Below are 20,440 nucleotides of genomic sequence, written 5' to 3'. Positions count from 1 at the left end.
CACAACAAATAGGCTTTGCCACCAAAATACCATCAGACCGAATCAAAACAAAACATCCATCAAGGCACGGCGAGAAAACAAAAGGCGAGGAAATTAAATAAAACGGGGAGGCGAAAGTGGAAAAATGAAAATGGGAAATGCTCGAGGAAACCGCGGGCCTAAGACAAAAGATTTACAATATCGCTGGGGAAGATTTAAAGGTGATTTCCAAAGATATATATTGTGCCTGAGCAGCGATAAATAAACACCACTTTTTGACTATTTTTATTTCGGTGTCTCTTATTTTATTTTTTTGCTCAATTCGGTTTTTCTTGGCCGCGTTATAACAATAACTCAATGGAAAAGTGGCTGCCATCGAGGCAATCTGTGGGTGTGGAGGGACTTTCCACTAAAAGTGTCACATTAACGAATTGTTCGGCTCCTCCGCAGTTAATTTATGCGCCGCACTAATCGCTGCCCAGGTAGAATAGAATTTATTTGATTTGTCCATCTATGAGCGGCACTAAGCCTTTCACAAACACGCTTTTCATTGAGCGGAAAATCGGCGGAAAACTCACCGAAAAGGGGGGGCGTGGCCAGCGGCGGCGTCCTTCTGCCTGAGGCAGCCTCTCAGGCCGCCCAATGTCGTCTAATGGCGGGGCGCGTCTAAAAATAGGAACCACTCGAGAGCACCGCCCGCTGGCCACTCAAAACGCAGCAGCCTCCGCGCGAGAGCATCCGAGAGGATCGGGAGCACATCTGGGGGCCCCGAGATCCAGATAGAGATCCGTTCTTCGACTGTCACCAAATGTGTTGCGTTTGCGGCGGACGGCGGTACGTACTCTCTGCGGCTCGCACATCGGCCTGAATCGGGAGTCAGAGGATAAAGTGAAAGTTCTACTTCCAAAGATACTCAAAATTTTGGTTTCACCCGAACATGAAGTGCACGTGAAAAATATCCCAATCCGGAAATGCAATATATACAAAGCTTCTTTTTCCGAGGACTCTAAGTTTCGATTTTAAAAGCTAGCTAACAATTTCGAAAATGCAACTTTATTATTACTTATCACAAAATCCTTGAAGTAGGGCATCAAAATTAAATGTACCTCATATAAGCTTATTAAAATTTCAAAAACAAATTTTTTGAAATGTATTTAAACTCTCCTATTAAATTCAAACGACAAAATCTGGAATAATTTACAAAATAAAAATAACTTTAGAAGTTAAAATTTCTAAACATACTTTTCCTTGTGCTACAAAAAAATATCACATCAAAAAAATATACAAGTTTTCAAAAAAAAAATTGTTTCAAAATGACCAAGTACAATAGTGTCAGCAGTGAAATGCCCGCCAATCAGAATATAAAACAGGAGTACAACAACGGCTATGGCCAGCAAAGTCATCCCGGCTATGGATTCAGCAGTTATGGCCAACAGCATCAGCTGCCCCATCCCAGCCAGAATCCGCACCAGACCCTGCAGAACTTCTTCAGCCGCTTCAATGCCGTCGGAGATGCGAGTGCGGGGAGCAATGGCACCGCTTCGATCTCGGCCTCCGGATCGGGATCCTCCTGCAATTACAGCCATGGAAATCATCCGGCGGAGCTGGACAAGCAGCTGGGCATGAACATGACGCCATCGCCCATCTACACCACCGACTACGACGACGAGAACAGCAGTCTCAGCTCCGAGGAGCACGTCCTGGCGCCCCTCGTCTGCTCATCCGCCCAGTCCTCGAGGCCCTGCCTCACCTGGGCCTGCAAGGCGTGCAAGAAGAAGAGCGTCACCGTGGACCGACGGAAGGCGGCCACCATGCGGGAACGTCGGCGACTGCGGAAGGTAAGGATCGGTATTCTCTTTATTTTACGATCTTATTATTCAAGATATTTAAGGTATGTATACATACCAAATTTTGGGGATTTGGTGTTAAAAAGGATTCAGTTGTAAATACTTTCCACACCATTTTATTCTAAATATGATCCATTCTTTTTTAAAAATACAAATGAAAGGAAGAAAAAAAAACTTGTACGTAAAAAGTACTTTATTGAGTACATTAAAATAAGTATCTCAAGCGTACTCATTTATTTTTTTAGCTAAAATATTGAATTCTAAAAAACTCTGAAATGCACATTTAAATCTATTACATATAGATCTTATTATTATGAGTAGGAAAAATTTATTTTTTAGACAATTTTTGATCCAACAAGTAATACTCTATACGTTTTATAATTTGTATATTTTAATAACTTTATACAAATATGTTTCATATATTTATATGCAAGGTAAAAAGTACTTTCATGAGTTCTTTAAAATGAGTATCTGAAGCGTACTCATTTATTTTTTTTAGCTAAAAATATTGAATTCTTCAAAATTATAGAATGCACATTTAAATCTATAACATATAGATCTTATTATTATAAATAGGGAAAATTTATTTTTTAGACTATTTTTGATCCAAAAAATATTATACAAATATGTTTCATATATTTATATGCAAGGTAAAAAGTAATTTCATGAGTACTTTAAAATAAGTATCTCATTTATTTTTTTAGCTAAAAATATTGAATTCTTCAAAATTATAAAATGCACATTTAAATCTATAACAAATAGATCTTAATATTATAAGTAGTGATAATTTAGGATATAAGCTATTTGTCAACTAAATAACACCAACTAGCTGTATTTTTGTACCTAATCCTCGGTTGCATCTCGAAATAGTTTATTGTTATGCTGGAAATTCCCTCACGTTTAAGGACTGCAACTTTGTTGCAATGTCATTAGGGCCGCCAGCACGCCACAAATTAACACATCGCCACTTGCCTTGGGATGGCACAGTCGCAGTCCTCCCACCAGGGAGGATTCATTGACATAAAACGCCGAGGCGAAGCCACCCAGCGAGTGTGGAACATAAAGATTTGCCAAGACCAAGAGTTAAACAGCGGCATTTATGAGTTTGACAATCGTAAAAGTTTTGGATGAACCGCACGTATTTATAGCTCCACATAGAGCCATTAGTGAGGGGGAATTCAGGGGGGACTCGAAGGCGGAAAAGGGGCTGGCTGTCATAAAGAGACAGACGACGGGCGAACGGTTTAATTGTTGAACATTTTATGCTCTATTTAATTTAAAATATGTTTTATTAAACAGCCACTTAAAGGGGAACACGGCCGGGCCTGTGTTTTTATGGCGCGCCTAATGGATTTCCATGATTTCAACGACGGCCATTAATTGATTGTTCCTCCCGCATTCTAGGTTAACGAGGCCTTTGAGATCCTCAAGCGACGCACATCGTCCAATCCCAACCAGCGGCTGCCCAAGGTCGAGATATTGCGCAACGCCATCGAGTATATCGAGAGCCTGGAGGACCTGCTGCAGGTATGTTCCAAACCCTCCTCTATAGGTATTCAAACCAAAGGTAATCCAAATTGTTGTTTTATTTTTTTGGCATTTTAGGAATCGAATCCAACACGCGATGGCGACAGCCTGGCGCCCAGTCTGAGCGGCAAAAGCTGCCAGTCCGATTATCTGGTAAGTTTGCCGCTGAACGCCAATTAATATTAAGCCCCGAATAACGTTCCGCAATTATTTTCTCGTAAAATTCTCATGCATGAGCAGCGCTTTCGTACATTTTTCTTTGGCGACGCGCACATTCATCAAAATCTCAGGGTCTGGCCGCGATGCCCGAAAACATGAAAATAGAATATACGGAATATCCCCCAACGAAACATCCCCATCCGATATCTGCTGTATCCGCATCTGTATCTCTATCTGTATCTGCATCTTTATCTGTATCTGCTGACCGGAATTTATGCGCTCGCTGACGTGCGACTTAATAAGCTCCGCCGGCCATCCTCCAGCCTCCTTGGAGACTCACATTATGAGTTATGATCTCGGGGAAGTTTACCCCACAACTTTTCTACCAAAAATGTGGAAAGCAAAAGAGGACAAATAGCCGGAGAATTTACGGCGGCAGGGAAAGGGTCGTCGCTGTCTTTGCATTTAGTGAAAGGCAATAAATAAATTTTCTTTTTATAAGCCCGCCCCGTAGACCGTAGAAAATGAAAATGGAAATCGTGTTGTAAATTAATTACAACAAATTCATTGGAGTTGGATTCGTCCACCCCATGATCGCTTTTCTGTTTCTGTTTCATAATAGTTCCACTGCGCCGGGGAGAAACCAGCAGAAAGAAACACCCGATGTGGCAGTTGACAAATTGCACAGGAAAAACATGACAAGATCTCGGGGTGTTCTTCCTCGAAAGGTGTTGCAAGACATGGCTTCAGAGTGTGGGGGTTCGTATCCGTAAAGTGGGGCAGCGGGAGCGGTATATCGGGGCTCCCAAATGACAGGCCAACAAATTGTCAACAATTATGCAAACATTTTTGCCATCGCCAGCGCAATCGCCCCCTTTGCATTTCGGCTTGGCCTGCGTTGAATAATTTCCATGCAGTTTGTTTAAGTTTTTCACATTTTTAATGTACAAATTTGTTAATTTACCATAAAACTCGGCGTATTTGTATGTTGACTGCGCCCGCCTCCCTCCCCATGGCAGATATTAATGTGCGGCCATAGTTTGATTAAAAACTGGCATACCGCCAAACGTGCAGACATTCAGATGCATTTCAGACCCTGGCAATCCATCCATCCCATCCATATCCATTCATTTGGAGCCTGCGTGTATTTATAAACCTGCGCGCGATTTAAGTACAAGATTTCCTTTTGAACTGTTTCCAAGTCGATGTGTGTATCTCGAGGTTCCCATAAATTCGCCTATCTTGGCCAATAAATTGAAGTACTCCAGGTACACAGGGCGTTAAGTGTGGCCGAAATCAAAATGCCGCGCCGTCTATCAGTCAAAATTCGACGTAATTGAAGCCGCAATCATTTAAGTGGTTAGATAGAAATTCTGGGTGCAAATGACTCATGGAAAGATGCATGTAAAGTGTGTTCAAACAATCCATTGATAAACGTTGACAAGGTGAGTCAGTGCTTGATAGGCTTCCTTTTTCCCGATTCGCACAAAAAGTGTTTGCTATAGATATGCCCGCGTACGTTTTTGTTATCTTGGACTGACCTTATGGCTCAATCAAATATTTCTAAGGAATTTTAAACATTTAATAGTGTAGGTAAGGGATGGGTACCTTTTTTGTTAAGGTCTTGTGATAAAGTTGGTCTTGGGGTCTATGTTTCTCGGAAGGAGGCAACACTATAACCCCTACCATGAATTAAAAGTTTCCATATTTTATTTATAATAAGAAATCATGGCAAACATGGCCATCAATAGAGCTTGTTCGCGAATGGATTATACGGTTTTACTCATAAACACATAGCAATCACCAGTGGTTTGTGTATATTAAAAACATATTTCATGGTAAAAACACAGGCTGCTTGTGGTTAACAAATCTCATAAGGCCGCGTATCCGCTTTGTGCTCTCAAAGACCGGAGGAGAACTTCTAAGAGGAGCGCGCCAAAAAGCGGCTTAAGATCTTTACGCAATCCAAGGAACGGAATGCCCAAGTGATAAGTGGCATTTCATTCAGATACAACGCATGATATATGCTCGAAGAAATGAAATACAACGAAATACGCCATATAGTCAAAGAAACAAGTGCACAGGAAAAAGTTTCTAACTAAACTGTAACTAAAGATCTATTATGATCTTGATATCCTTTGATTGCTCTTAAGTTTATTTTTTTCCAATAAGGTTTATTTAGTTTTTAGCTAAAATTAAAATATAGAAAATGCAGCCCCATTTCGGGTAATTTTTCGCCGTGTACCAGTCTGTGGGCTGTCGCTTGGAAAATGATAAATCGCTTTATAAAAGTGCAGTGTGAGTTCGTCTGTTCGCGTTCAGTTTAGTTTCAGTTCACTCGGGTTGAATTCTGTTGTTCTGCCCCCCGGTACTTTGTTGTTCGCTAAATATAACCATGGGATGCTCTGTTTTTCCCGATCCTTGCAGACGAAGTGACGGCACTTCGGATGGGGCAAGATGGATGGTGGGGGTTAAGGGAAACCCACCCAGAAGTGGCAATTATAATTTGCCTAGCATCGGCGTTAATGCGAATTTTTCTAATGAAATCCCGAGCGAATCTCCGGATGCCTTGTCGTCTGCGTATGCGCACCAGAAATATAGCCTCAAATTAATTTAATTGCTAATAAGTGTGCAGCACACAATGCCCCACAATGGGGCAGACAATGCGGTGGTTCAATGCATTTTAATTGGCCAGTGGAATCTTTACTTGCACAAATTTTTGGCTTAATCTCATCATTAGACTGCATTTCGAATGGCACTTGTTGGCCAAGTTGACAGGCCCGGAGCATTTTTGACGTTGTCATTTCGCCTCGCGAGACACTTTTTCTGTAATTTATTGTTTCCCCCCATTTCGCTTGAGGCCACAACTAAATGTTTATTTCTTTTGCTTATATGTTTTTCAGAGCTCCTATGCCGGTGCCTATCTAGAAGATAAACTGAGTTTCTACAACAAGCACATGGAGAAATATGGCCAGTTTACAGGTCAGTTTGCTAAATAAACTTTAAAAATCTTTAAATAATGAATACGAAATCTGGCCTTCAAACAGACTTTGAGGGCAATGCCAATGGCTCCAGTTTGGACTGTCTAAACCTCATTGTCCAGAGCATTAACAAGAGCACCACGAGTCCCATTCAAACCAAGGCCACGCCCTCGCCCGCCGATTCCAAGACGCCGCCCACATCTGGAGCCAGTGCACCCACTTCTCTGCATGCGAACTTCAAGCGGAAATGCAGCACTTAGCCCTAGGATTTTAGGGGACCAACTAGGAAAAGCTATTTGTTAAGAGGATACACGAGATACCCAGTGACCCGCATAGGCCTTAAATTATTTTTATAGCTTTAGCACTTAATTAAACGGTAATTGAAAACAGCAATTAGAGTCTTTCACTTAGTCCAGCTCCAGCTTGCGGAAGGAACCGCTCATCCCGTCCAGCTCTCCATTGGCCCAGGCACTGGCCAATCCCACGCGGAGTTTCTCATTGGTCCCGTACTGGGCATCCTTGGCCAGGTAGTCCTTGTTGTCCAGCAGCTTCTGGCGCCAGTGGTCGATGGCCTCGGCGTGGTAGCCATTGGTTCCTCCGTACTCGATGGTCATCGCGTCTCTGGGCAGGTGCTGGTACAGGTCCTCCGACTTCTTGTGCACCACGAACTGTGGGGAAGGGCAGAGTGGTTAATAATATACGAGTATATATTTATTTATGTATTTGAAATGGAATAGGGCAATCCGATTTATTATTAGATGACCCATAAATGACTCACCTTAAAGGGCAGCTTGGAGGGTAAGAACTTGGTAACGAAATTGAAAATGGTTTGACCCTCCTTGCGCATATTTATCATGTGGATCTCCACAAATCGCAGAGGAATACACTGGTCCACCAAGGCAAATGCCTTCTTCAGCAGGAAGGGATCGTACTGCAGCATCTGCTCCATGGTCACATCCCGGGCGTCCACAACCCAAACCAAGCCGGAAATCGAGGCATTATCGCACTCCAGGGCCAGCAGTTCCAGCATGATGAAGACCAGTTTGAAGGCCTCGCGGGGATTCGACTTCTTGGGATCGATATTACGGAACTGCGAGATGATAACCCTCGGTCCCTCGGGACTCACCGGTCGAGTAGGTATCACATGGATCCTGTAGATATGAAAAGGTATTTAGCAATTTGAATGCAGCCCGCACGATATTAATTTTTCGTAAAGTAATGTGAGTGAGTTAATTATTTTTACCAATTCTACGAGTATGATAAGACTTTAAACAATTCGCTACTTTTGACATCATCGATTAGAAAAATGAAATTTAAATAATTTGCGAAATAGTTTTAGGGACAGTCCCTTCAACCCACCCTCTCTGGAGCTGGGTGAGCAGGGCCTCGTCCACCTGCCGCGAGCCCAGGACCTCGGGGAACACGCTGCGCAGGGAGTAGTAGTTGTCGAACCGCCGCTTGGTCTCCTCCTGGCTGAAGCGGCAGCGCCGTAGGAAGGCCAGGATCAGCTGCTCATCGGTGGGGGCCTTCAAGTGCGGCGACTTGGTGATCCACGTCTGAATGGTGGCTATGATCTCCGAGCGCTGGGCCTGCTCCTCGTTGCACTCGCTCTTGGCCAGCGCCGCCAGTTGGGGATCGAGAGGTCTCAGTTTGGTCGCCATTCCGGCGCTCGTTCCAATGCTAACTGAATGCCAAAACCACTGACGCACCGCCGTGGTCGAAGTGGTGGCGGTGGCTATGGCGCTATCTAATCGCGGCCAACACCTTGTAAACTAGCTGGAACGGCAACCCGAAACCCGTCGGCCGGCAGATAGATATAGATACACGAGTGCATAGATAGATGGTAGGTGGGCGTTATCTTTAATTGATCGACTACAGCGGAGTTTGGAATGTGTTTGGATATGGATATGCGTTTGGCGGGAACAGGGCAGACGGATTTCCCGCTTCCGGGTCAGGGTGTTAATCCCAGTTTAGTCGACGAAAAGAGCCACTGGCTCCGAATTCCGCCTCGTAGGTGGCTATCTCGCCGTGACGCAGTTCCTCAATGGTCCCGTAGTTGCAGTCCTGCTCGAAGTAACCGCGGTAGCTATTCAGCAGGTCCTCCATGTAGGCCACGCACTCGCCCATATGGCCATTGGTGCCGCCGTACTCCTCCGGCAAGGAGTCCTTGCCAATGTGCTCGATCAGCTCCTCGCTGTTTTTCAGAACCCGTATCTTAAAGGGATTAGGTTTTTATAGATATATTTTTGAAGAGATGTTATTAAAAATTCCCAATACCCACTGGATAGTTAACCTGCATGCTGAGCACATTGTACAGAAACATGACGGTACCCTGAATATCCTTGGGCATGTTGATAATGTACATTTCCTTGACCTTCAGCGGACTGCAATTGTAGAGCCAGTTCCACCATTTGCGGAACAGAACCCTATCGAATCGCCGCATCTTATCCGAGTTAACGCCCTCCAGGTCTATGATCTCGCAGATCCCAGCCAGCGAGGCATAGTCGTTCTCCAGCGCTATCACCTCCATGGCCATCGAGGAAAAGTGGTAGATCTCGCGCAGCATGTACAGATTGGGATCGAAGTGGCCAAATCTGGCTATGAACAAGGCGGTACGATTATCTCCCTTAGGCATGTCCGGATAAAGGCAGATACTGAAAGGTAAGCCGGGAATTTAAGGAACACACTGTACGTGTGGCGGCAAAATACAATTAAAGCTGTTCCCTAAGTCAGCTTTAGGCGGTTCTGAATTGGCTTTTTAGATGATGATTTCTCTAAGTTTAATACACATTCTTAGCTCACCCCATTCGATTGATATCCAAAAGCCGCTGGGTAACACAGCGATTGTTCATAATCTCCGGAAAAAGGTTGTAGTGCGTGAAGTAGCGGTCGATCCGGCGCTTGGTCTCCTCCAAACTGTATCTGCAGCGCCTCAGGAAGGCGATCAAAAAATCCACATCTGTTCTGGCTCGCAGATGCGGCTGCTGGCGAATCCACACCCGCAGTATAATGATGTCCTGCTGAATCCGATCGGGCGTCTCATTCACCTCCTTCTCGGCCAGTTTGGCCAACGTCGGCGAGAGTGGACGTCGCATTTTGGTAACGGCTATGCGCTGTTTGATGGCATTTGGCCCCAGTTATGATATATCTAATTTGGCCATTTCCCTCTCCATCTGCTGATGGCTGGCCCCCTATCTAATCTTATCGATCGGGCCGAAACGGATTGGGAAAATACACCCGCTTCATGCTAGCTATCTAACTTGCACTTTTCTCCGGCTAGGGGATTGGAATTCGGATGTTGGTGGGAGAGTATATGGGCTATGTACTGTACGAGTATAGGGGATATATCAGAGTGATAGCGCACATCCGGCGCCTGTCTGAGGAGATCCCTTAAGTGCCCTTCTAGCGCTCATTTGGGAAATGGATGCTCGTGCACTGAGATTGAGTTATTTTCAGATGTTTTTTCGAAATTGAAGGGAACTTAGTTGAATACTCTTATATTTTAAGAGCTATTATAATTGATATCTGTTGTTTTTGGAATATTTTAAATGTAAATATTAATGAGAGACTTAAAAATCTGTGTAACCATTATCAATTTATTTTTAAGAGCTGGAAAACACTTCCCCCACTTTCTCCCAGTGTACAAGTACTCGCTTTTGAAATGCGATCTGCGTTTAATGCCCGAAATAAATCTAAGGCTAAATAGTATCCACTTCTCGGGTTGTCCGTGTTGTGAGCATTCAATTTGAGTGCCTGTCGGAGGGCATTACGCACCGACATCTCGGCTAGGTGGCGATGCGCTGTTGCAGTTGACATGGAACACCTACGGCTGGGCAAATTGCTGTGACATGGCGCTGTCAGCTGCTGACAAGCCGGAGATCTGTAGTTCTGGCAGCCCAGGAAGCGGATCATATGCCCAGCCCGCCAATAACTCATAACACATTATGGCCAATGGGACTTGGGATCCGTTCTCGAAGCCACTGGAGGCTGCGCTTTGATCTCGGTGCTGACAGGGCAGCGCGTGTAAATTCCCTTCGCAGCCAGCCCAGTGCTCATGACACAAACATATCGTTGCCATATTAATAATGAGCCTCATTAACAGCCCGCTGCAGTGCACCATCGCACTCGACACATTGCCCGACGTTGGCACTTTCTTAAAGAGCAAAAAGGGTGAGTTATGCATGGTGTGGGCACGTAATTGACACACTCATTGCTGATAAGTGTGTTTTGTTGTAAGCACTTCAGATATGCTCGGACTGCACATGCTGCACTCGGCGAAAGTGATGGATGCGATGGGGAACCGCTGGGAACCTTGACTCAAAGGGGTATGGAAATAATGCCCCCGAGAGTGGCCTACTGACGGCTCAATCAATCTGTGATATTTCTTACTTTCCAAGGAACTTTGTGAGAGGTTATAATCATTATTTTTGATTTGTATTTAAGTCTTAATTTCTAAAGTAGTGGTAAATTCCTATTTTTTTTGTTTGGTTTCTGGGTATTTTTATTTTCAGAAGCCAAGCTACTTTTATAAACTCTGAGTACGCGATTTAATATTTTTTATTGCTTTCTATTTATTTGAACTCTTTTTGGAAGCAGTCATACATGTTTCAATTTAAAAATATTTATCTGCGTTCTTCAACATAATATTTAAAAATACATTTGCCTAGCGATAAAGTTGTTATCTTAAACATCTAAAAAAAAACCCGAGGAGTCATTTAAATTCAAAATTCAAATACATCTCCAAATAATATTTGTATATAGCTTACTTATATTCAATTCAGAACAAAATGGAAGCGCATCGCTGCAGTTGAGTCTGCCGCAACAGGCAGTCGTATGGGTTTATAAACGTTTCATGTTTTAATTTATAGACTTACATAAAACGCCCCATTTTGTGCGCCAAGTGCGAGGGAGAGCGGAAAAGGGGCGGGGAAATGGGGAAAATGCATTTGCTTGGCGCTCAATTGACAATCATATTTATAGAGCATATTGAACAAATATACTAGAAGGAATACGAATACGAATCCGAGAACCCGAAGCGCTAGGCCAAAGATAATATTCGAGAGCGAGAGGCATCCGTTTTTTTGGTTACCCGTCGTTGCCGCTCGACTGGCAGTTGTCACTCAACTTGATCCGAGAAATGTGCCTATGTACCATATAGAACATGCCCCACGTTTGTACTATGCCGTCCCCCGTTGCCCCCCCCCCGAGTAAGAAAACGACGAAAATTAAACGGCAAATGAAATTTCATTGTAAACAGACGCGTTCCGGCAAATTGAGCGGCTTAAACAAATTTCCGCTGTCTCCGCATATCTGGCATTACATCCTAGCACTCGAATCCCCACCTCCTCGGGCCCATTATCCTGCTCATCCTGTTGAGGGGCGATTTATTGGCTTCCGTTGCGCCGCCGTCACTTGAGCCTCAATTGGTCCTCTGGGCAGCGGCAGCTGGACTCCGTGCCCCCTCCTCCTAGCCTAGTTTAAATTACTATATAGTTGGGTTCCGGGAAGACTCATTTGTAGAGCACCGTGTGCCAGGAGCGCGGCGGCAGGCGGAGGTGGATCGTTCCGCGCTGGCTATCATCGAGGGCCACATCCACCGGCAGGTTCTGGCTGCAAGATCGCAAGAGCGGGGTCTTAGAAAGTGTGGAATAAAAGATTTGGTTTGTAGGGTCTCCATTTGAGACATTCATAAAGTGGAATCGCAACGTTGTCGGCAATTAAGTTGACGCACTTAAGCGGCACCGTCGCAGATGCAACCCGAAATAGATGCGCACGAGGCACTTGGAAGAATCACTCGGAAAAATAGGAAATTACTCTTCCAGAGTTTCTTGTTTAAAAATATAAATATTACCTTAATTGTACTCCTTTATGGTAAAGACAGTTTTCCTATATATTGAATGGCAATTTTCTCAATTTTAAATGGATTGAATTGATAGTAACTACACTATGATAAATCTAACTAAAAGGAAAATACAAAATAGGCCTTTTCGTTTAAAAATCTCAAAAAACAATTTACAGAATTTAGTTCATTCATGGTATGATTTTAACTATTTTTTAAACCATAAACTATTAATCTGATAGGCTACACCTTTACCCCTATTGGAATATTTATCTTAGTATCATTAAAAATAATAATATATATATTTTATTTTAAAAACTACTATAAAACCCCTTTTTTAATGAGAAATTCACTATTTTCTTGTTCAATTTAGGCATTAAAGTGCACCAATGGATTTATTTTTGTGTGTTTCTTAGCCCTTCCCAAAGTACCTTTGCTTTGTAATTTAGTTAAGTTATTGCCCCCATTTTATTAGCACTTACCCATTGTAGATGATCAGCGCCACACTGCCGTCTGGTCGCTGGAAGCCCACAACACTCAGCTGGGTGAAGGCATTTAGCTGGCCCTGGATTCGCGTCTCGATGCGCACAGATTGCGGCGGCAGGAACTTGGAGAAGTGGCCTATGGCATAGAAGATGGGCTGCTTGTATATCTCGGCACGACTAGTGGCATTCACTATGATGGGCGCATCCACATAGTTCTTCACATAGTTGGGACCGCCCTGTTCGTCCAGCACCAGATTCCAGTCCAGCCAGCCATTGAAGTAGTGCCTCAGGTCCTGGGTGTAGGCCCTCATGTAGCTTTCTCCCCTCTGCCAGCTTCCCAGCTCCGGGCCGTGGGTCTGCCAGGGCTTATCTCCAATGCAGGATTCCGTATTCAATATCATCTTGTTCGGCATCTCCGCGTGAGCCTGTTCAATGACTTGTGGAGCCACCAGGTCATCCCAGTACCAATGGACCGCCAAACCATCCAAATAGGTTAGAGAATCGTTGCGGGCAGAACGCATCTAAGGAGGTAAAGATGATTATTTAAAAAGTATTTTTTATATTTCCTCCCAAATACTTTAGATACCTTTCGGAACCATGAGGGAAACGTGTAGCGCTGGTCGTCGTTGCCAAAGATGAGCACCTTGCTCTCCGCCGAGTTCCTGATGGCCGGTCCCAGATTGTCGCTCAGCCAAATAGCCTGGCCGAAAAAATGTCGACATGCTTAATAGCCAGAATCATGATCGATGGCCAGTGGCCGATGGCAAATGGCTCATACCTGCTGCCAGGGCGTCCAGCCCATGCTCATGAAGTGCACAAAGAAGAAGCCGATGACGCCGTTCAGCGGCTCATTGCCGGTGGATATGGCCCAAATCGGCATATTTTTAGCCCGCATGAGTTCGAGAAATCTGCAAGAACATCGAGTCCCTCATAAATGGCACATGCATTGCCCAGAACTTGCTCACTTGAGGTGGTAGAGTGCCCAGGTTTGGTAGTATTCCGATTTCAGGTGGCCAAATCCTGTCCAGCGGTCGTTGCTCTTCATCCACCTAGGAGCACTCCAGGCGGCGGCCATGATCTTCAGCTCATCCAGTTGACCAACTGCTTTCAAGCGATTCAGTTGCTCGATTTTCAGCAGATCCCGCGGATCGAGGGATGTGAAGTTACTCAACTGGGAATCGTTACGAGGCCACTCGTTATAGGCCCAGGGCTCCAAGTCAAAGTCCGAGCCACCGATCGACATTCGTACGGCGTTGTAGGCAATTCCATGGGGATGGTAAAAGGATCTGTTATGAAAATATTTTAAAAGTGTTTCTTCTTTTAGCTTACTATAGTCTTACTTATAGACATGATCCTGTAGCTCTTGAGGCAATTTTTCGATTAAATGTGAGACTGATCCCGTAAAAGCGCCTCCAAAAATGGAGACGTTCTGAAATTTATGCTCTCGTGCCACGGTTATGCGAAAGCTTCTAGTGCTGGCATTAATAACTGAAATGTTAGGTATAATATTGGATTTTTGTTTGGTATATGTGGGGTTTTCTTAGCTACATAGGCGCTGCGAAATGTTGGCCAACTGCAACCAGGCTCTTTCCTGATCCACCACAATAGCCTCTGCATTGAAGTTCTCATCAGTAAAGGGCCTGTCCTCCACAGTTAGAGGTTTGCCATCTGTAACAGAGCCTGTGGTCTTCTTGAAGCGCAAGCCATCCTGAGATTGAATTGAAATTTGTTTAATAACTTAAATGAACTGAAGATCTGAACATAGACTTTGTTGAGGCGCTAGTGCTGTGACCGCGAGTGCTGATCCTCCTGCTCACTCACCTTGCTGGAGCTAATCACCACAATCTGGGAGCTATCAGTGAGCTGGGGCTGTTCCAGATAATCGCAGTAGCTGCTGTTGCAAACGCACACACTTCCATGGCTCGTTTCACGCAAATCGCAGGGCAACTGGCTTTCCGGAGCACCTGCAACCGGTAATATACATATTTTTTTGGCTCTCCAGGTAGGCATGAGTTTGTTTTCTCCCGCTCACCTGCACAGACTGCGATAGCTGCGAAAAGAAAGCCAATGCAAAGTGTCTTCATTTTTTCGCACTCCAGCCCAGAGGCAATGCGTCCCGATCGAAGGCCCGTCCACAACTGAGCTCAAAGCCAGAGATACTTTGGTTTCGAATGATCGAGCAACTGAATTTCGCTCAATTTGATGTTTATGTTTTCGGATGCCACTTGACCCGGGCTCAGCTGTTGATTGATAAAGCAGCCGGACCGGCAAATAGCTATCGTCGCCGGTCGGAGCGAACCCACTTGGAAATCCACTCACGCAATCAAAAGTAAAAGTTATGCAAAGCCAGGGGCGGAGTGCGTTACTACAAAGGGGTTTAAAAACAAAAAGAGCGGCGTCAATTTGGATTGTGAAAATAATTAGCTAATTTCCTAATTTCAAACCACTTTACCTTATGTTAGTCTGATTTATATCAATTTTTTGATGATTTTGTATAGCCCTCTAAAAGTTTTTAAAAGCTACCTTTACCACAGTTCCACATAAATCAAATTTCTGGGTAGTGTATCTCTAAAAGTTTTTAGTATTATTGTAAAATTCAGATAAATTTTGAATTAAAAAAAGATGTATCTTTAGAAATTTGCTTAGATGTATGTATTGCAAGTTGCCATTCCGAACCAACTTAGGTTTTTCAAGGCATAGATGCTCTTTAGATATTTCAGCACTTCGCCAGTTCTCCACTTGGACCGTTTATCCCGGCAGCTGGGACAATCTCTTTCGCTTGGGAACTGAATCTTCGGGAACTCCGGATCCTCGGTAGAAGCACCAGCCAACTGTTTGTTGACATAATTGTGGGCTTGCCACAGCCAAAGTATCTCTTGATCATGCTCAATCACATCAGACAGTGGTCGCCTCTTCTCAAACTCCTGTAAATGGTTTTGACAATCGTTGCAGTACATGAAGAACTTTACATAGTCCTTTAAGAGCTGCACGACGGAACCCGCATTTAAGGATTTCGACTCCACAGTGAGGTAGTGAAACAGTGTCCAAAGGGAGCAGTTGAAATCGCGCAGATGAGGGCGAGAGGCAATGCAGCCAATATAATTTTTTCCCTCAAAAGTGTAGTTCTTTAATGCCTTGATGACCAATTCCCTGAATCCAACTCCAGATACCCTACTCTTAATTTTCATCGAATTGTAAAGGTGGTTAAGCATTCCCTTGGCCTCTGGTCTTAGGGGATTTGAGTTGTACATCAGTCTTAGGAAATTGTTAACAACTTTAAGTCTTTTTCCTACAAAATTTGATGTTTTGGGTAGTTCCAGGTTGAGTATTTGGTCAACAGCCCTTTCCAGATCGGCTCTATAGATCCGTTGAGGTTGCTTTTTGATTTGTTTTAAAATCTCATAACGCAAGGCCTCAGATATGTTTGTTGGTTGGGTTTTTTGTAACGGTTTATGCGCTTTGAGATCGTTAAACTCTAGAAACTGTCTAACAGCAGCCACATAAGCCTCACTGGTGTCCACCTCGGGCGTTAGGAACAGCGGTTTTAGCTTACGATTTAGGACAACTATTAAATTTGGCACTGGTGATACGTTAAACTTGGCGTAAACATGATGATCATCGAAGACGCGCACAGCGATTTGATTGTAGGGCAGCAACTCCAGAAGGGTGTTCCTGCCAATGGCCGCAACTATGGGATTATCCTTATTGCAGTTGTCCAGGGAAGCCTGCTTCTCCTCCATTGAGTTCCCCGTCTCAAAGTGGGGCATAAAATTAAAGAGGCACATCTGGAAGACCATGGCAATGTACTTAACGTGTTCGTAGTCCCGAAAAATATCCGTCACATTGTCCTCCCTCGAAAACAGCTTGAAGTACTTCAGTTCCGCCAGATATAGGGCCAACTCCGACTCAATTTCCTTCACCTTCCGACTTGAGATCTCGGTGCCCAGATCTTCTGGGTCTCGACGGTAGGCCATAGGAAAGTAGCGCAGAGTTGGGGTACTACGGATGATGAAACTACGGCAGATCTCGTGGTTTTCGTCCTTCGAGCAGTCGAATACGTGTACTTTCAGTATACGTTTCCACTTGTAAAGCTTCCGGGATAGCTTCCTGAATGCGGGCATAAAGTCTTGGCTGTCTTTGCAGAATCCGTTGAAAAACTTCACTAGCTTCCCTCTTGTCGGCTCACTGAGTCCAGTTTCAAAGGAGGCGAAGTCCAGCTGCTCCACATTGTCATCCGTATTGTAAAGGAGCTGTGAAAGTCCGGAGGAGAAGAGCAGAAGGCACATTAAGAGTGGTAAAGCTGGGGTATAATATAAATATGGATTCATTTCTAAACGATGCTTGTCAGTCCACTAGTCTACTGCAACTGTTGGCTTATTTTAATAGATTGGCCTTGCTTCAGTTTGAAAACCGAATAAAATGTGTGAAAATTTCAATTCTTCATAAGGGCTAATCATTATTTTTTGTATTTGATATTGGTTTTTATTTAACCTACCCTAACTTAAACTTAAAAAAGCACAAAAGTAGGCTGTACTTATACCATTTTTTATAGGTCTCAACTACACATCATCGTTTAAAAGAATGTAGCAGCCTTTAAAATATAATGTATCTCAACTTAATTTTTAAATTATTTATAACACTTTAATATAATTTTATGAATTTCGTACGAGCAAGATATTGGCATTATCCCAATTAAAAAGTTAAAGAAAGAAACCTATAATAAAACTATATGTTTTAAATATTTTTTTTTATTTTTTTCCAGTTATACTGTTAAGTATGAAATATTTCTAGCTGTACAGCAAGGTGTGAATGGATTTGGCCGGAACATTTACGACGAACTGGCCCCGGACACTATCCACCAAGGTGATGTCCAGATCAGCGCGCCCACTATTGAAAAGAACGGCGGCGATTTTGTTGTCCGGTCGCTGGAAGGCCACCGAATCCAGATTGATATTGCTGGGCACGGCATCTATACGAACGGATCCCTCGGGAACCAGCTTGGAGAAGTGACCGATGGCATAGAACATGGGCTGCTTATAGAACTCCTCAAAGGCTGTAAGATACAAATATTGTAAGTTGATATGGGTAGATATAATAGATTGATATAAAGGGACTCCCTACTTGTAGTGTTCACTATAACTGGGGCGTCCACCGTGTTCTGCACGTAGTTGGGACCACCCTCCTCGTCCAGGCAGATGTTCCAGTCGATCCAGGCGTGGAAGCCCAACTTAATGTTCTGCAGATAGTCACGGGCGTACTTCTCGGCCCGCTCCCAACTTCCCAGGAGTGGGGCAGCCGCCTGCCAGGGCTTGTCCCCAATGCACGACTCCGAAACTATCAAGATCTTGTCGGGGGCGTACTCAGTGGTCTGCTCGATAAAGCTGTTGCCGAATATCTCATCCCAATACCAGTGCAGCGATAATCCGTCCAGATAATCAATCGAATTGGGCCGGGTATAGTTCATCTGGAAATACAAGCGATAAGAAGTATGAACTTTGAAGTTTAATTGAGGCTAATTGAATCGTATTTTCAGATCTCTAACTTACCATTTTAAACCAATGGGGGAAGGAGTAACGCTGATCGTCGTTGCCAAACAGAATGATGTCCTTGAACTCAGAGTTACGGAGGGTGGGACCCAGATAATCATTCAGCCAGATGGCCTGGGTCTGCGGTGTCCATCCCAAGCTCATGAATTTCACGAAGTACATGAAGAAGATGCCGTTGAGGGGCTCATTGCCCGTGGAGATGGCCCAGATGGGAATGCCATTGGCCTCCATCAGCTTTAACCAACGCAGATGGTAGTCTGCCCAGGTCTGATAGTAAGCCCTCTTGAGCCTCCCGAATCCTGTCCACTTATTGTTGGTCTTCATCCATGGCGGAGGACTCCAAGCGGCTCCCTTGACCAAAAGATTTTTCACGCCGGACACTTCGATGAGGCGCTTGATCTGTTCCACTCTCTTCACATCATGGGCGTTCAGTTTATCCATGTCCGAGAGCAGGGTGTCACCCACCTCCTCGGCATAGGACCAAGGCTCCAGGTCAAAGTCACAGCCGCCAATGGAGACTCGCATGAGATTGAAGCCCAGACCATCCTCGGCATAAAAGGACTTGTAGAGATGATCGACGAGTTCCGACTGCTTGAAGTTGTCCACCAAGTATTCCACGGCGCCGGTGTAGCTGCCTCCAAAGCCCACCATCTTCTGGTGGGTCTTGCTTCTGTCCAAGCGCAGGGTCACCGAGCGCGTGATGGCGCTCTCGCGGGTCTCCAAAGTGAAGGCGCTGGCCACCACCTCATCCAGCAGACGGGAGAGGATAGTCTCATTCTTCGTCTCAGTGGCAGGCTCCACATAATCCTGCACGGTGAACTTCTCTTCTGCGCCTAATTTATTACTGGTTGTCGAGAATCGGAGTCCCTGCTTGGAACTGGAGACCAGGAACCATTCGCTTTCATCCGTCAGCACGGGATTTTCCAAGTAATCACAGTAGTCAGCCGTGCAGACGCACACCTTGCCGTGCTCCGACTCCTTCAGTTTGCAGGGGTTCGATTCAGATTGGCCACCTGCCGGTAAGGTTCGGTTCTAATTTTGGTTTATGGTTCGCTCTTAATGGCTACTTACCAATTGCTGATACCAGCAGCAGTGCCAGGACCAGAGTTCCTCTGCTGGCAAACATTCTCCTAGTTGACAGCTCGCTCCAAAGGCCGCAAGCCGACTGAAAGTATTAGAGGTTCCAACTGATGGTCTTAGCCGATTATCTGACCACTTGGGGTGTGCCCCAAGTCAAGAGGCCAGTACAGGAAACTTAACTGATAAGACCACTTGGTGATTATGTTTTGCTGGCTAAAGGAACATGACCACAATCTTTATTGGGATTATAAGGCAGAGATTTGTATCAGAAGTATCATCATCAGCTAGGCCTTGATTTACCATTTCACTTTTATGCTAGGGAGATGGAAGGAGTTTGCTCAGTGTCTAGTTGAATCTCATTCGGCAAACAACTCTTTACAGAGTTTCAAAATTTTTCAAAATTTTCTGCAATTTTAGCAAAAAAAAACCAATAAAACATGTCGAGCAATAGATCTATCGGTAAATAATTCTCAAGGTTTTTTCAGTGATTTAGAAAAAGTATTACGACTAGTCTAATTTGGTGTTATTTATTTCCAAAATTACACTTTATTTATAAAATAAATGACTTTTTGGAAAAGGTACCTTTAAAATCCTTAAGAATACAAAATTCCTGTATTTTTAGGACCCGGACCTGGCGCCTACAACCTGCCCAGCACTTTCGGCTACCACAACTGCGACAAGCGGATGCAACGAAGCCCCCAGTTCTCCTTTGGAACATCCTCGAGATCCTGCAATAGTCCGAGGAAAGTCGAGGGACCCGGACCGGCTGCCTATCATCCGGGCAAGGCCACGCGCTTTGGACGGCCTCCAGCCGAAGAGCACTCTATATACAGTCGTCGTTAATTGGTTACAATAAATTGTCTAGTCTATACCTTCTAACATAAGTTATTTTTATTATTCACCAATTGAACTTTTAACGGCTATCTTATCAAATAGCTGGAAATGACAGATTAGTCAAATCGTTGTACTAAGCTTAAGTGGCTGTATAGATTATAGA

The 20,440-nt window shown here is 44.3% G+C and overlaps 7 protein-coding genes across 7 annotated transcripts; 2 read left to right on the top strand and 5 right to left on the bottom strand.

The window, feature by feature from the left end:
- The first annotated feature begins 799 nt into the window (after positions 1-799).
- Positions 800-6,886, top strand: LOC108024859 (myogenic-determination protein). The gene is made up of 5 exons (XM_017095000.3): positions 800-1,817; positions 3,231-3,353; positions 3,432-3,506; positions 6,416-6,494; positions 6,560-6,886. Exons 1-5 carry the CDS (start codon positions 1,293-1,295, stop codon positions 6,751-6,753), a joined length of 996 nt encoding a protein of 331 aa, XP_016950489.1. The 5' UTR covers positions 800-1,292; the 3' UTR covers positions 6,754-6,886.
- LOC108024860 (alpha-tocopherol transfer protein-like) lies at positions 6,782-8,175 on the bottom strand. The gene is made up of 3 exons (XM_017095001.3): positions 7,853-8,175; positions 7,272-7,644; positions 6,782-7,161 (listed from the first exon to the last, which is right to left on the bottom strand). The coding sequence occupies exons 1-3, from the start codon at positions 8,152-8,154 to the stop codon at positions 6,901-6,903; spliced, it is 936 nt and encodes a 311-aa protein (XP_016950490.1). The 5' UTR covers positions 8,155-8,175; the 3' UTR covers positions 6,782-6,900.
- A 277-nt stretch (positions 8,176-8,452) lies between these two features.
- On the bottom strand, positions 8,453-9,588 carry LOC108024458 (alpha-tocopherol transfer protein-like). The gene is made up of 3 exons (XM_017094376.3): positions 9,296-9,588; positions 8,775-9,147; positions 8,453-8,707 (listed from the first exon to the last, which is right to left on the bottom strand). The coding sequence occupies exons 1-3, from the start codon at positions 9,586-9,588 to the stop codon at positions 8,453-8,455; spliced, it is 921 nt and encodes a 306-aa protein (XP_016949865.1).
- A 2,130-nt stretch (positions 9,589-11,718) lies between these two features.
- LOC108024825 (lysosomal acid glucosylceramidase) lies at positions 11,719-14,943 on the bottom strand. Its single transcript, XM_017094955.3, has 9 exons — positions 14,850-14,943; positions 14,639-14,781; positions 14,366-14,525; positions 14,158-14,305; positions 13,783-14,103; positions 13,596-13,725; positions 13,404-13,517; positions 12,815-13,338; positions 11,719-12,103 (listed from the first exon to the last, which is right to left on the bottom strand). Exons 1-9 carry the CDS (start codon positions 14,899-14,901, stop codon positions 12,004-12,006), a joined length of 1,692 nt encoding a protein of 563 aa, XP_016950444.1. The 5' UTR covers positions 14,902-14,943; the 3' UTR covers positions 11,719-12,003.
- A 504-nt stretch (positions 14,944-15,447) lies between these two features.
- LOC108024423 (sulfhydryl oxidase 2) lies at positions 15,448-17,164 on the bottom strand. The gene has a single exon (XM_017094340.3). The coding sequence runs from the start codon at positions 17,143-17,145 to the stop codon at positions 15,460-15,462; it is 1,686 nt and encodes a 561-aa protein (XP_016949829.1). The 5' UTR covers positions 17,146-17,164; the 3' UTR covers positions 15,448-15,459.
- A 383-nt stretch (positions 17,165-17,547) lies between these two features.
- Positions 17,548-19,591, bottom strand: LOC108024864 (lysosomal acid glucosylceramidase). The gene is made up of 4 exons (XM_017095006.3): positions 19,435-19,591; positions 18,364-19,376; positions 17,939-18,281; positions 17,548-17,870 (listed from the first exon to the last, which is right to left on the bottom strand). Exons 1-4 carry the CDS (start codon positions 19,487-19,489, stop codon positions 17,605-17,607), a joined length of 1,677 nt encoding a protein of 558 aa, XP_016950495.1. The 5' UTR covers positions 19,490-19,591; the 3' UTR covers positions 17,548-17,604.
- Positions 19,592-19,738: 147 nt separating this feature from the next.
- Positions 19,739-20,327, top strand: LOC108024468 (outer dense fiber protein 3-B). Its single transcript, XM_017094387.3, has 2 exons — positions 19,739-19,902; positions 20,066-20,327. The coding sequence occupies exons 1-2, from the start codon at positions 19,881-19,883 to the stop codon at positions 20,284-20,286; spliced, it is 243 nt and encodes an 80-aa protein (XP_016949876.1). The 5' UTR covers positions 19,739-19,880; the 3' UTR covers positions 20,287-20,327.
- Positions 20,328-20,440: the final 113 nt, after the last annotated feature.

This window comes from Drosophila biarmipes, chromosome 3R, assembly GCF_025231255.1.
Source record: "Drosophila biarmipes strain raj3 chromosome 3R, RU_DBia_V1.1, whole genome shotgun sequence".
Classification (NCBI taxonomy): domain Eukaryota; kingdom Metazoa; phylum Arthropoda; class Insecta; order Diptera; family Drosophilidae; genus Drosophila; species Drosophila biarmipes.
Note: the sequence above shows the minus strand (reverse complement) of the source record. Positions and strands in the feature narration are given on the sequence as shown.